Source organism: Mus caroli, unplaced genomic scaffold (genome assembly GCF_978045245.1).
Source record: "Mus caroli unplaced genomic scaffold, Mus_caroli_1 scaffold_15, whole genome shotgun sequence".
In the NCBI taxonomy this organism is placed as follows: Eukaryota; Metazoa; Chordata; class Mammalia; order Rodentia; family Muridae; genus Mus; species Mus caroli.
The window spans coordinates 37172826-37187434 of record NW_028227270.1 but is presented as its reverse complement, the minus strand read 5'-3'; the positions used below and the strand labels follow the sequence as shown (position 1 = coordinate 37187434).

Genomic DNA, 14609 nt, shown 5'->3' with positions numbered 1-14609 from the left:
TAATCTGTGGTGGCCTGACTGCATACAGAGAGTTATTTCAGTTTCTTGTGTCTGCTGAAACTTGTTTATGTCTGCAAATGTAGTTGATGTTGGAGAAAGTTCCAGGAGGTACTAAGAAGGTTTATTCTTTCGTTTGGATGGAATGTTCTGTAGATACCTATTAGGTCCATTTGATTGATAATGTTTGTTGGTTCCATTATTTCTGTTTACTTTTTTGTGTGGATGACCGATACATTGGTGAGAGTGGGGTACTGAAGTTTTTCACTATCAGTGTGTAAGGGTCATTGTGTGGTTTAAACTGTAGTAGTCTTTCTTTAACAAAGTTGAATGCCCTTGTGTTTGAGGCATAGATGCTAAGGACTTAAATGTCTCTTTGGTAGGTTTTTTTTCTCTAATGAGTAAGTAATGTCCTTACCTATATCTTCTGATTGGATTTGTTTTGAAGTCTGTTTTGATAGATATTCAAATAGCTACTCCACCTTGCTTCTTAGGTACATTTGCTTAGAATATTTTTTCTAGCCCTGAGGTAGTATCTGTCATTGATGTTCAGTGTGTTTCTTGGATGCAGTAGAAGTCTGGATCCTGTTTTCACTTCCATTTTGTTAGTCTGTGTCTTTGTACTGGGGAATTGAGACTATTGATACTGAAAGATATCATTGATCTTTGGTTCTTGGTTCCTTTTATTTTCCTGGTGGCAGTGTTTGTGTGCCTGTGTGTGTGTGTGTGTGTGTATTTGTGCATATGCTTCCGTATGCTTCTCTTTTGATTTTGCTGGTGTTTCTTCCCTGCGTTTTCATGGGTATAGTTAACTTTAGTTTGGAGTTTTCCTTCTAGCACTCTCTGTAGGGGTGGATTTGTAGATATATAGTGTTTAAATTTGGATTTGTCATGGAATATCTTATTTTTCCTTCAATGGTGACTGAAATTTTTGCAGGGTATAATAGTCTGGGCTGGCATCTGTGGTCTCTTCTAGTCTGCAGCATATCTGTCTAGGACTTTCTGGCTTTTCCTTTCTAATTGGTCGTCCCTTATATGTTACTTGATCTTTTCCCCTTGCAGTTATTAATATTCTTGTAGTATGTTTGATTATTATGTGGCAAAGAGGCTATTCCCTGCCCCTAGACAAGGCTTCTCTGGGTAACAGTCCTAGCTGTCGTGGTATTGGTTTTGTAGGTCGGGCTGACCTTGAAGTCTCAGAGATCTGCCTGCCTTCCTAAGTGCTGGGATTAGAGGTCTGTGCTACCATTCCCTGCCTCAAGGTGACTTTCTTTTCTGATCCAATCTGTTTGGTATTTTATGCTTCTTATATCTCTATTAGATATCAACGTTAGGTTAGGAGAATTTCTACTATAATTTTGTGATAAACATTTTCTGAACTTTTGAGCTGGTATTCTTCTCCTCCCTCTATTCCTATTATTCTTAGGTTTGATCTTTTCATAGTGTTGCAGGTTTCCTGGCTGCTTTGTTTCAGGAGGTTTTTTTGGATTTAACATTTTCTTTGACTGGTGTAATCCATTTCATCTGTCATATCTTCAACACCTGCGATTCTCTCTTCTATCTCTTATATTCTGTTCATGAAGCTTGCCCCTGTAGTTCCTGTTGGAATTCCTACATTTTTTTTCTAGCATTTCTTCGTTTTGTTTTTTCTTTTCTTATTCTATTTCTATATTCTGGTCTTAAACAGTTTTATTCATATTATCACGCTGTTTCTTTGTGTTTTCCTGTATTTCTCTAAGGGTTTATTCATTACCTCTTTAAGGACCTCTTTCATCTTCATATAGTTGGTGTTAAGTTCTTTTTCTTGTGCTTCAGTTATGCTGGGATATTGGGGTCATGCTGTGGTAGGATAACTGTTCTAGTGGAAATATGTTGTCCTGGTTATTCTTATGTTTTTAAGTTGGTGTCTAGGCATCTGGAAATGGTTTGATTATAGGCCTAAGTGCTGATTTCTGGATTTGTCTTTGTGAGTGTGATGCTGAGGTGTTCCTGGTAGGAAGTTTTCTATGGATGTGATAGTTGTGACCATTGTGGGTACCAGATAAAATGTGTTTCTGGGTATTGGGGGCTGACACATAGGAATAGGGGTAGGCTAGGGGTGTAAGGGGATCCATAGGAGGGAGAACAGAAGGTTCAATAATTGCTTTTTTTGTCTATTTGGATTGGCAATGGGAGTGGGGGACAGTCAGTGAAGAGAGGTCACCCAAGAGGGTATGCTATAGTGCTGGGAATGAGACTAGGGGTTAGAAAAGGGAAGATGCCTGCTTAGAGTTTGGGGCAGGGCTAAAGCAACAAATGGGGAGAGGGAAGGTCTGTAGGATCCACAGGGGATGCAGGCAGAGGAGGAAAGAAAGAAAGCTTTAGCAGGCATTCTCTTGCAGAGCTGGGGATGAGGCTGGAATACCAGACCTGCAGGGATTCTGTATGGTTTTCTGGCTTGTGGTGGGTTAGCAAGGGGTACCTGCTGAAGTTGGGGGCTGAAGTACAGTGCTGAGTTGGGGTAGACAGGTTACAAGGGAAAGATTGGAAGCAGGGGCAGGGAGAGCTGCCATGGGTGTTTTGCTGAAGAGCTGGGCTTGAGATTCAGGGATTGGATTTAGAGGGGGAGGGAAGTGGTGAAGGTTGGCTTATCTGTTTCCCTGCCTCTCAGCTCTCAGCTCTCCTGTTCCCAGTGAACGCCTACTTTGGAGGCTAGGAGAGTGGGATGGATGATTGGGAGAAAGAAGGTTTGGTGAGAAGATCTTTGTGATTCATTGGGGATGGGGTCAGAGAGAAAACGGGAGACCAAATTTTCTGCTACAGAGCTGGGGATGAGACTGGTGGATTGGAGAAGGAGAGGTGTGGGTCCACTGTCAGCCTACTTGAGCGGAGTGGCTCTTGAGTGAATCAGATGTCATTCCTTGAACCAGACTTTCCCAGACCACTTTTGTAGACTTAATTATTCCCTAAACTTGGAGGATTACTGTCTTAGTTAGGGTTTTACTGCTGTGAACATACACCACGACCAAGGCAAGTCTTATAAAAAACAACATTTAATTGGGGCTGGCTTACAGGTTCAGAGGTTCAGTCCATTATCATCAAGGTGGCAGCATGGCAGTAACCAGGCAGGCATGGCACAGGCAGAGCTGAGAGTTCTACATCTTCATCCAAAGGCTGCTAGTGGAAGACTGACTTCCAGGCAACTGGGGTGAGGATCTTAAGCCCACATCCACAGTGACACACCTACTCCAACCAGATCACACCGATTCCAACAAGGCCTTGCCTCCAAATGGTGCTACTCCCTGGTCCAAGAACATACAAACCATCACAGTTACTTAACATTGGACAATGTTATTTGTTTTAAGATTTATCACCTTTTATTTGCATGTGGTGGTGAAGGAAGGGTTAGCATTTCAGTATGAAATTAACATACAATGCAAGAAATATTATATCCTTTTACATTGAACTTAGCTATAGTTTTTTCTTTTGGCCTTTGTAGTCGAGAGTATAGTCATATCAATTGTATCTATGAGTCAAAAGCAGTAATGTTTCATTTGTTTTTTATATAAAGAGAAGACAAGTCTGCGTTATCAGTTGTAAGTCTGAAGAAAAACAAGTAAAACATGTATTCATAACTATTTGGGGTTGAATGTATTTTACATACTATAAAGGTCTACTGCATATGAGTTTTTCATCAGTCTTAAGCATTTCCTGAGTGAAATGTCCTTCAGTGGTACTTGCTGTTTTCTGTGCTAAACTCACCAACTAGCCTGTTCTTTTGGTTACTAGTGTAACTTACACATTAAAACAGTAATTGAATGGGTCCTTAGTAAACGTAATGCATTATCTTCTTGCTAGCTTCCATTTTCCTGTAAATGAAGTCATAGCACTCACTCTTACAAACGTGAGTTTCATCAGTGTGCCTCAAGCAGATTGACTATGCTTACCACATCAGTAAACAGGTATTTTCTGCAAAGCTGAGGCTGTACTCAAGTGTCCTTGGGTAGCTTCTCTGAGGCTTGCCACCTGCTTCTTGAGATTCTTTCAGTCTACCACTTTGTTATATAGTGTTAGCCACACCAAAGGGAACTTCTCAACATACCATGAGCCCTCCTCAGTTGTAGTCTCCTGTATTCAGGCATACTCAGTTTTATTTTCATCTGGAATGGTCTCTCTCTGTCCATACCTCTTGGTTTTAACTGCCTTTTCTCTCTCTCTCTCTCTCTCTCTCTCTCTTTTTTTGTATTAGAACTTCTTTTTGAGTAAGCAGATTACTAACGAGTCTAATTCTGTATATGCTCATTGCCCTATTTCTGACTACTTAGACTTCCAAAATGTTATTTTTAATCAAACAGAATATGAGAGTTAAATACTTGCCATGTTAGAAGTTTTGTTGCCATGACAAAATACCTGATATGATTAAATACAAAAGCATTTTAAAGATTTTACAGTGTTAAAATTGGTTCATGCCAACTATTCCCTTGTTTCTGACAGTGTGCTGAGGCAGGAGAGTATTTGCCATTTTGAGAAGACAGTAAGGCAGATGGGAAAGGGATAGGAACAAATTGTACCTTTTAAAGAAACATCCTTAAGGGATTTCTTTCCTCTCATCCATGCCTATCCACCTTTTAGTTCCTACCATTTCCCAGTAATGCCATCAAATTATATGACCCCATCACTGAATGACCCCTTCATTATTTAGGCTAAATTATATCACCTTTCAGTGAGATCAGCCACCTGGAGATGACTCCTTTTTAGGGAATATTTAATATTCAACCTAATGTGTTTTAAAGGTTCTTGGTGATCAGAACTTTGGGAACACATTCTCTCTCTCTCTCTCTCTCTCTCTCTCTCTCTCTCTCTCTCTTCTTTCATATTTATGCTTGTCATTTAGCCTGGAATTTTCCTTGTTTGTGAAATTTCAATTTCCATCTTAGGTTTCCCCATTTCTATGAAACTTTCATATCCAGTTTTTCAATTTCTGTAGCACTTCCTTATACTGTGCAAATTTGTGCCCAAATGTTATCTTGGATTATAAATTTTGTTAATACTGAATCTTTATAATTTCATTCATTCGGCTGTCACATGCTGTACTTGCTGTCAAAACGATTCTAAATGATATTGCTCTGAGTGATGGAGGTGTAACTGTCAATAAAAACAGGTTTTTGTGCTAAGTTCCTGGTCACAGCTAGCAAGTTATCAGCTTATGCATATTAGAGAGTTGGTTTTTTTTTTTTTTTTTTTTTTTGAGATTTGTTTGTTTTGAAATATGTTTCCTGTGTAGCCCAGGGAGGATACCAACTTTTTGTAGCCTCACCTAAAAAAAAAAGAAAAACGAAAAAGAAGGAAGACCTTGCAGTTTTCCTGCTTTTGTTTCCTGAGATTATGTCACCATAACCAGCATATGTCACCATAACCAGCAGGACAGCATATTTTTGCTTTTTAGATTTATTTCTGTGATGGTATAATTTGTTTTATAGTGCTTTGTTATTGTTTGAAATTAATTAAATTATCACTATGCGACAAACACAGATGTAAATAGTTCCTGCCACTGAAATAAGAGACTCTGCTGTCCTGTTTCCTTCTTGAACTTCAGGTCCTCTTCTCTCCTTTGAGCCATTGGCTTAGTGCTGCTGATCTTTTCCATATTTGCTCTTGGTCTCCAGAAGAGTTTTCTTAACTACTCACCATGGCCTACCACATTTCATAGTATTATAGCCTTAAGTTTAAATTTTAAGTCAGATAGTCTCACCTCTTGATATCTGGTTTTGGCCTTCCATCTTTCCCATTCAGCAGTTAGCACTTTTGATTGACCACGCTACTGCCTCTTGAATACTGCCTCTTGAATTGACCTTCCATAGTGACCTGTCATAGTTTTGTTCTCAACTTCTTTCCCCTTTGTTGTATTGCCATAGAATGCTCATCTTTTCATCACTTTTTAATAGAATATGTAACTCTCATCTAAAAGGTGTCTTATTAATCAGGGTTTCTATTCCTGCACAAACATCATGATCAAGAAGCAAGTTGGGGAGGAAATGGTTTATTCAGCTTACACTTTCCACATTGCTGTTCATCACCAGTGGAAATCAGAAGTGGAACTCAAGCAGGTCAGGAATCAGGAGCTGATGCAGAGGCCATGGAGGGATGTTCCTTACTGGCTTGGCTTGCTTCCCCTGGCTTGCTCAGCTTGCTTTCTTATAGAACCCAAGACTACCAGCCCAGAGATGGTACCACCCACAAGGGGTCCTCAACCCTTGATCACTAATTGAGAAAATGCCTTACAGCTGGATCTCATGGAGGCATTTCCTTACCTGAAGCTCCTTTCTCTGTGATAACTCCAGCCTGTGTCAAGTTGACACAAAGCCAGTACATAAAGTCTGTGTCAAGTTGACACAAAGCCAGTACATAAAGTATGTGCTAACTGCTCATTAGAGGTCAAGACCACACACATTTTCTTGCCTCTAGTGTTCTAAAGCACCATGCAGTGGCTTGTTCCTGAATATATGTTAATTAAGTGATCTCAGTAGACTTTAGTAGAAGAATCATTAAATTTGAAATTAGGTACCTGGGTTCAATGTAAGTCCATAACCAAGTACTGTATGATTTAGGTCATTTAAATTGTTTTCCTTTGTTAATTGTCTAGAGGTTTGTTAAGTGCCTAAAGTGTGAATTCTTAAGTGTTGTATTACTCTAGGTTGAAATGATGTTTTCTGTTCTTTAGGAGTAAAATGCTGTTCACATGTTTAAGAAATCTGTAAGGAGTATAACTTTCTTTCAGCTGCTAAACATTTTAAACTGTTGAGAAACAAACAAAAAAATGTGAAGGTCAATGGGTAATAGCCTTTTTCCTTTTTGTTGCCTAACTTACTCAGGAGATGATAATTGAAACCATTTGGGGTGATGTGAGTCCCAAGTTTACATGCAAATATGCCTTCTAGTAGTAAACAGTGTGTGTTTCCTTTCAATTTGTTTGCCAGCAGGAGAGCTACTTTAATGAAACATAACAATGTCAGCTCCACTGAAGGTGACATAATTTTCAAAAGTTTGAAATTTAAAATTGCAGCTTGTTTGTATTTATTGAAGTTTTGTTTCTAGTGTTGACAAGCAAAAGAAACTATTGGTATTTGGTTTTTTATTTCTTGGAGAATTACTTAATTTTCATTGGTAAGATTTTTTTTTAACCTGCTCAGAAACTATTACTGACAATAATTAAAATGGTCATTCTAGACACTAGATGTAACTTTTCCTCACTCTTGATGGCCTTAGATTAGTAGACTTGGAAAAGTTCACTGCAATTTACCATAGGTTTCACAACTCTCTTGGGTTCCTAAACTGTTTCATAAGTTAATTTTCCTAGTTCCAGTTGTCAAGGGAGTTTGAACAAAGGCAGTGAATCCAGATAGAAACTGTTTGACCAAGTTATTATTTTAAGGTCCCAATAAAAACCATTAAGAGTGCATGGTGGAATGTTTGAGATTCAGCTATGATAGTCTTTGAAGCTTCAGTGCATCTGTTTAAAAGCTTTATGTTGTGAAATTTTCTTAACTCCATAGTTAAATTTCTTTAAAAATATCCTCTGTTAAAGAAATTTAAAAAGAAAAAAATCAGAGCATTTAAGAGACTTGAAAATGTTCAAATCTGATAATAATGCTACAGTCGCTCATGCTGTAGAACTTGGTCTAAGTTGGTGCTAGTAAAAGAGTCAATTACTGAGACAATTCTCCAAAAACCACAATTTGACAGTGTATCTCACCTATATGTGTATGAAAAGAAGAAACTATGCTGAAATCTTTTTCACATAGTTTTTAAAGGACCTCTTACTCTAGATCCCTGCTTTCGGGTCACAGTGATGTTTCCTTTTGTATCATGTGTGTACTCATCTAACAGGGACACCTTCTAGGAAAGACTTACTGATTCCCTTTAGAAAGCTGAAAGATTCCTGTTAGGCAATCATGTGTTTAGCACAGTATGTGGATGAGGTTTTGGAAAGCTATTTTCAGCTTCATTTCAGTAGAGGAAAGTGACATAGTAAATTGAACAAATGAGAGTTTCACGTTTGCATTGAATAATTTGTCCATGAACTAAAATACTGAGAATATACCAGCTTTGACTTTCTCGAGGTGAGTCTCCTTAAGTCTCTTTTTGGCTTCATATTTGATCAGTCTTTCAATTTTTCAACATTATTTCTAGAATGCTTTTTTCCCTCCAGGTACCAAAGGTATAAAGTCATTATTTTGGAGCCTGGATTATTAAGTCTGTTTCTCTGACGTTTGTTGGATTACTTGTATATTACATGGTTTGCATCTTTAACAGTAGAGCTGTTAACAGCAGAATCTCACTACAGTTTGAAATTTGAAAGAAGAGAAGTGATGTCCTTCTCCACTTTATCATGTTCTATCATAAACATTGTTTAGATCAGTCTTCCTGCAATAACATTTTATAGCAGTGACTTTCTATTAAGTGTGACTAAAAATATGGTTTTACTGTTGAGCATAGAAATGACTGTACTCTTAAATTGTCAAATTGTCAGTGTGTCTGTGAGTGGCCATATTGCTGACCTTGACACTCTGGGCTGCTATCACCATATTCAAGGCCAGGTTGAGTGATGCTCACGTCATCTACAACACTTTACTAACTCAAAACTCCTTTGCCATTTAAATCTATAATTTTAAAGAAACCAACCAGGCACACTGTTGAAGAAGAGTTTTTTTTTTTTTTTTTTTTTGTGGTTATATTCAGAGTATAGAAATTGCAGAACTTTGGTTACAAACTACAGGTAAAACAGTGGGGAATGTAAAGTGTAGTAATGTAACCATGGATGCAAAACAGAATGAAAGGGGCCCTATTTGTAACCCAGTTGCCTGAGTTTACGGCGTTAGAGCATGCGCACACAAAGCAGAGGTAAAACTGATCAGGTACCTTTAAAAGCAGTCCTGTTTAAGAACACCTCGGAACTTCTAATGATAGCAGTCACTTAGATTTTACTCTTAGCCCGTTCAGTCAGGTAGACTGGAGTATTGTCTCTGGAAACAAAGGTCCAGTGTTTAAGTAGATGGTGTGCCGGAACCACACTGCTACGTAGATCCAGTAGTTGATGAGGAATATAGTTCTGCCCTCACGCTTCTACACTTAGTTCAGTCAATGGTCTATACTCATTCACTTGTGCAGTCAGTCTAAAGAGGTGGGCTTAGCCTGGGGGTTTGTAGTGTTTTGCTTTTGTCTTTCTGTTTGTTTAGAGGTGTGATAGCTCACTTTGGCTTCTGACTCTGAATCAGTCTTCCTGCCTCAGCTTCCGTTGTCATTCACCACCAGGTCTGGCTTTGCATATACTGCTCTTTTTATGTTTTTTTGAGACAGGGTCTCACTATGTAGCCTCTTGCGTCTGGTTTCTGAGTGCTGGGATTGAAGGTTTGTGCCACTTTGCCCAGCCTAGTGGTTTTAAAGTTTCCTATTTTCATTCTTAAATGAATTATAGAATGATGATGAAACCAATACTTTCACCATATTACATACTCTTAATTTACTGTTTTTTTTCCTTGAAAATAAAATTCCCCCCCTCACATGATATATCCTGATTACAGTTTCCCCTCCATCTACTCCTCAGAGTTCTTCCCCACCTCCCCTCCAGTCCAGATCCACCCACTTTCTATCTTTAATTGGAAAATAAACAGGTTTCTAAGTAAACAATGAAATATAAAAGAAAAATTAACACATCAGAATAGGACAAGACAAACAGAAGGAAAGAGCCCAGGGAAAGTCACAAGAAACAGGTGTAGATGTGGAGACCCACTTGTTACTTAGGAATCACATTTTAAAAAGCTAATAAACTGGAACCCATAAATACATATAGAAAGGACAGAAAGGGGCGGGGAGGAAGAATACAAATAATAATCCCAGGCTAGTAAATAAAGAGAGGGTAAATACACACACAGACACACACAAACAAGAATCAATAAACACTGCTCATTGATATTCCTCAACATTATTGGTTTCAATTTTTCAGTAAAAAGACATAGACTAAGAGAATGAACACGAAATGAAACCATCTTGCTACCCTGTCCATGAAACATCAAGAATAGACTCTGTCTCAGGTTAAAGAGATTGAAAAGATATTCTAAGCAAATGGATCTAAGAAGCAAGCTGATGTAGCTGATCTCATATCTGACCTGAAAAAAAAAAAAGCCTCAAACCAAAAGCAGTCAATATCAAAAAAACCAAAACCACAAAAAACAAGAATACATTTAAAGTCTTAATATTGGTGCACCAAACACAAGGATGCTCAAGTTAGTAAAAGAAAAACTACTAAGCTTAAATCACATATTGACCCTCACACACTGATAGTGGGAGATTTTACTTCCACACTCTTAACAATAGACAGGCCATACAGACAAGTTCTAGATAGAAATGCTAGAGCTAACAGATGTTACAAACCAGATGAACCTAACAGATATTTACAGAACAGTTCCCCAAACAAAAACAAGTCTTCTTAGCACCTCATAGAACTTTCTCCAAAATTGACCAGATACCCCTAATTTATATAGAGTACTCTTGGGAATAAATTTTGAATGATTGGTCTATTTTACATGTGTTCTCAAGCATGTGATACTTTGGTAATTTGAAGAGAATTTTGGAGGTGAAACCCATACTGTAGTTTAAACAAAGTATGTGTTCCTGAACACTTAAATGCCACAAGAACAAGATAATTTAATGTTAAAGCCAGTTTTTTAAAATAGAATTTTCGAAATGTATAGAGTTTTCCACAGGGTCCCCAAACATTAATAATTTATTGTTAAATTTATTTGTTTCTTTTTTCACACAGGGTGTGATAGGTATACAGCTGGTTGTTACCATGGTGATGGCCAGTGTCATGCAGAAGATTATACCTCACTATTCTCTTGCTCGATGGCTACTCTGTAATGGCAGGTAAGGAAGGCATAGGCTGATTGCAATGGGCACATTTTTTGTTTGTTTTGAGACAAGCTTTAATATAGCCCAGGCTGGCCTAGAGTTCCCTATGTAGTTAAGGTACCTTCAGTTCCCTGTCGTTAATCTTCCTGCCTTACAAGTACTAGGATTATGAGCACACACCATGTCACCTGGATAATGCCTGGCACCTGGAGTCTCCAGCTTATAAGGCTGAGTGACTTCCTCCAAGTACAAATGTGAATCTGATTCCAAAATAACAAGAGTGAGTGTTAGGAGAGAGGCTTGCTTTCTCTTGGCATGGTGGTTTAACTGTATAGCACAAAGGCAACAAGCAGATGAGATCCAGTTCCTAATCCCATTCTTCCTTTTCCTTCTGTCTATTCTCTGACCACTGAAAATAGGAAGTATCTTTTCTAGTTACCTTTAAAAGCTGGTCAGCAAGAGGGTGGAAAGTTAGAAGCAAGTGCTTAAATGTTGGAAAGAAATTAGAATAAATGCCATGCTTTTGGTGACTTAATTTAAAAATTAGTATAAGAACCAGATGTTCTTGCAGATAATTTGTTTTATTGCAGAAAATTTTAATCTCCTTGATTCAGTGAGGAAGGAGTGGAATTATGTTGTATTATTTAATCTGTTATACTGTAAATATAATACTATTTATCTCCACTCTAGGTTGACATGTTAGGATTCGCATAATTTTATAAAATCAAAAAAAAGAAGTTAGATGATAAAGTTATAGAGAAATCTGTACACAGAAATGCAAGCTTTGAACAGTACTGGCAGTTACAAAATGCTACTTCAGTACAGTATAGCTGCTTCAGTAGCTGATTAAATGCTGACCACTGTCTTTGTGTAGACCTTTGAAGCTTGAACACAATGAGTGGCTCTCTTACTAATATATTTTTGTACAGCAAGACAAATACGCCTTTAATTTAGAAGACTATTCCTTTTACAGAATTTAAGTTTCTTTCACCTTTATTTTCTCTTTTATTCGTGTTTGCTATGTTTTGTACTTTTTCCTTTGTGATAGTCAAATATAGGAAAATATTCAAACTTTAAAGTTTTTAATACAACATATTTGCATGTGTACTGATTATGTACTGAAATAAACTGTTTAAATGTATTTTAAATGAATAAAGAGTGATGGACATTTTTGATGAAATTGTTATGTGTACAAATCTATCATTTATGGCTGGGATTTTATGTACCTTCCATAATCTTATAACTTAATTTGCATTCTATAGATTATGAAAGAATAAAATGTCAGCTGGGCAAATTATTAGTTCTAAGTAAATGACAATAGAAATAAACATAAAACCTTAAAATATGTAAAATAAATTTGTTAAAGTAATATGTTATAAGCTTTTCAGTTGAACCTAGGGTAGGTACTGTATATGCTAAGAGCTAAGGTTTCTCACTGAGCTACGTCCTATCAAAGTTTGGTCTTTTATAAGATGTGTGAAACTCAGTCTTGAAAATGAAACATGAGGTTGATTTTCTTGTGATTGAAACTTGCTCTTGTAAACAATGTATTTTGTATTGATTAAGGCTGCCTTTAATGAAAAAGGAAGTTCTGTTAAAAGCCATATATTTGAGTTAGGTTACTTTTCTGTTATTATTTTGTGTTTCCACTGTTTTGTCTTGTGTTTTAATGTTACCTACCTGTTTAAGGTTTTACGCTGGCATTTGAAGTCAACAAACGCCAACTCTCAGCACTGTTAACTAACTCAATAGAATACGGTCCTTGATTTATAGCTTAATTTAGGATAAATTACTCTTGTCAACCTTCCATGATATGAAACCATACTGTGTTTAAAATTGATACCATCCTAGTGGCTTATGTACTATTGATTGTAAATGGTAGTTTTTATTTGAAGTCATTTGAGCAATTGAAACTATTATGTGATGGCTTGGGAATTACTATGTTTGATAGAACTGTTTAGTAAGACCATTTATGTGAAGAATACATGTGTAAATACCACAGTACTAGCCAACAGTATGCTAAAGAATTTGGGTGAAATTTTTTATTTTATTTTATTTTTTTAGTTTTTGTAGGTATCATCTTATTCATTTATTTCATAATATAAATAAATTATAATTTTCTTAAAGGATAGTACTTGGGTTTATGTTAACTTAATTCCTTGTATCTCTTTGACCTCTGGATCTTTGCAGTGCAGAGATTAAAGTGACACCTGATTAAGTATATTGACTTGATAATTAAGCTGGTCAATGCTTTCAAAAATAAGCACCTGTATCTAAAAAAATAAGCAAGATTTTAAAATTAACAAGCCTTTTAACATAAAAAGTTTATTATTTTTCTAGTTCTCACTAACATTGCCATAATTTTAACATTTTTTGTTTGTTTAAAAAGAAAAAACTGTAAAGTCTTTGTATTTATATAAAGCATAGGATAATTTTTTTAAAAAACTAAATACTTCATTTGGCTATTCTAAGTGAAGTAGGACCAGGATACATTGGGACATGTAACCTGCAGAGTCCCAGTACTTGGTTAATGAGGCTTCACATCTGTCAAATGGGGTGGCAGTGTGATTGGACAGCTGTTCCACTGGATTCCTCACAAAATGGTGAGGAAGGAATTGAGTTATCTTTTAAGTGGTGAAAGATACTCTACTTGTCCTGCATTTCGTGGGCTTTTTTCTCTCTCTATGACCTCAGAGTCAACTGTTAAATGCTGTGCTGGTTGACAAGTGAAAAGAGAGTGGATTATGAATTGAAAGATTCTGAGGTACCAAGCCTAGAACTCAGACTGATGTATTCATAGCTGGTAGTAGCTTGACTAGTAGTAGCTGAAGGTCCAGAGGAAGCTGAGATGATTTTACTGTACCTCGGATATAACAAGATAGCTGTTTCTCTTTTCAAGTAGGTAGTGATAATTCCATTTTACCCATGGGAATCAGTTGTAAGTAATATACTCAGGTCTAGATGATGACAGATAAACAGCTTCAGGCCTTCCTTTAGAAGCCCAAGTCATGGTCTAGTGCCACAGTTCCCCCTAAAGCTGTGATGGTACTTTCCACTGCATTCCATCACAGTCTGAAAACACTAAATGGAAAAGCTTCAGAAATAAAGGTTTTTAAAAATGACATACCATCCTAAATAACATAATGAAACTACACTCTCTTCCTAACTGGTCACACTACATGTGACCTGCCTGTTCATCACTTAATCCTAGGTCGGGATAAGGATTACTTTTGTGGTATCAGGGTACTGTATTCAAGTTATCTTTACATCATAGATCAGGTTCCTTAAATCATTTACCCTTCACGTCATCTGATCATCCAGACGTTGTATTACCTCACTCGGTCACAAGAAAGGTCAGTAGTACAGTGAGATTGTGAGAGGCGGTATTAATGACTTTTATTACAGTATCTTGTTACAATTTTTCTATTTGTTCCTCATTGTTACTTTCTTACTGTACCTAATTTATAAATTAAACTTAATCAAAACGTATATATGCATACAAAACATAGCATATATAAGGTTTGATAGTGTCTGCAGTTTCAAATACCTACTAAGGGTAAGTGGTATATACCACTGAGTAGGCTGAACTCCTATTTGCTACATTAATGGCTTCTCGTGTACTCCCCATCTTGTCCTGGCATTGTCCTGTGTGAACAGGATTGTAAATGTGATCTCTAACCACAAGTAGACTGAAGTTTCTGTTAGCAGTTTAGTAAATAGGATCA

At 37.0% G+C, this 14609-nt stretch overlaps 1 protein-coding gene across 2 annotated transcripts in view; it reads left to right on the top strand.

The window, feature by feature from the left end:
• The window catches only part of Tmem161b (transmembrane protein 161B), a 70451-nt gene that overhangs the window by 16840 nt on the left and 39002 nt on the right, over positions 1-14609 (top strand). The window contains exon 2 of one of the 2 annotated variants that reach the window (XM_021179988.3): positions 10796-10899. The exons of the other annotated variant lie outside the window; for it this stretch is intronic. Coding sequence (XP_021035647.1) covers positions 10796-10899 — 104 coding nt within the window. The remainder of the gene's footprint in view (positions 1-10795; positions 10900-14609) is intronic. 2 annotated transcript variants of the gene reach the window in all.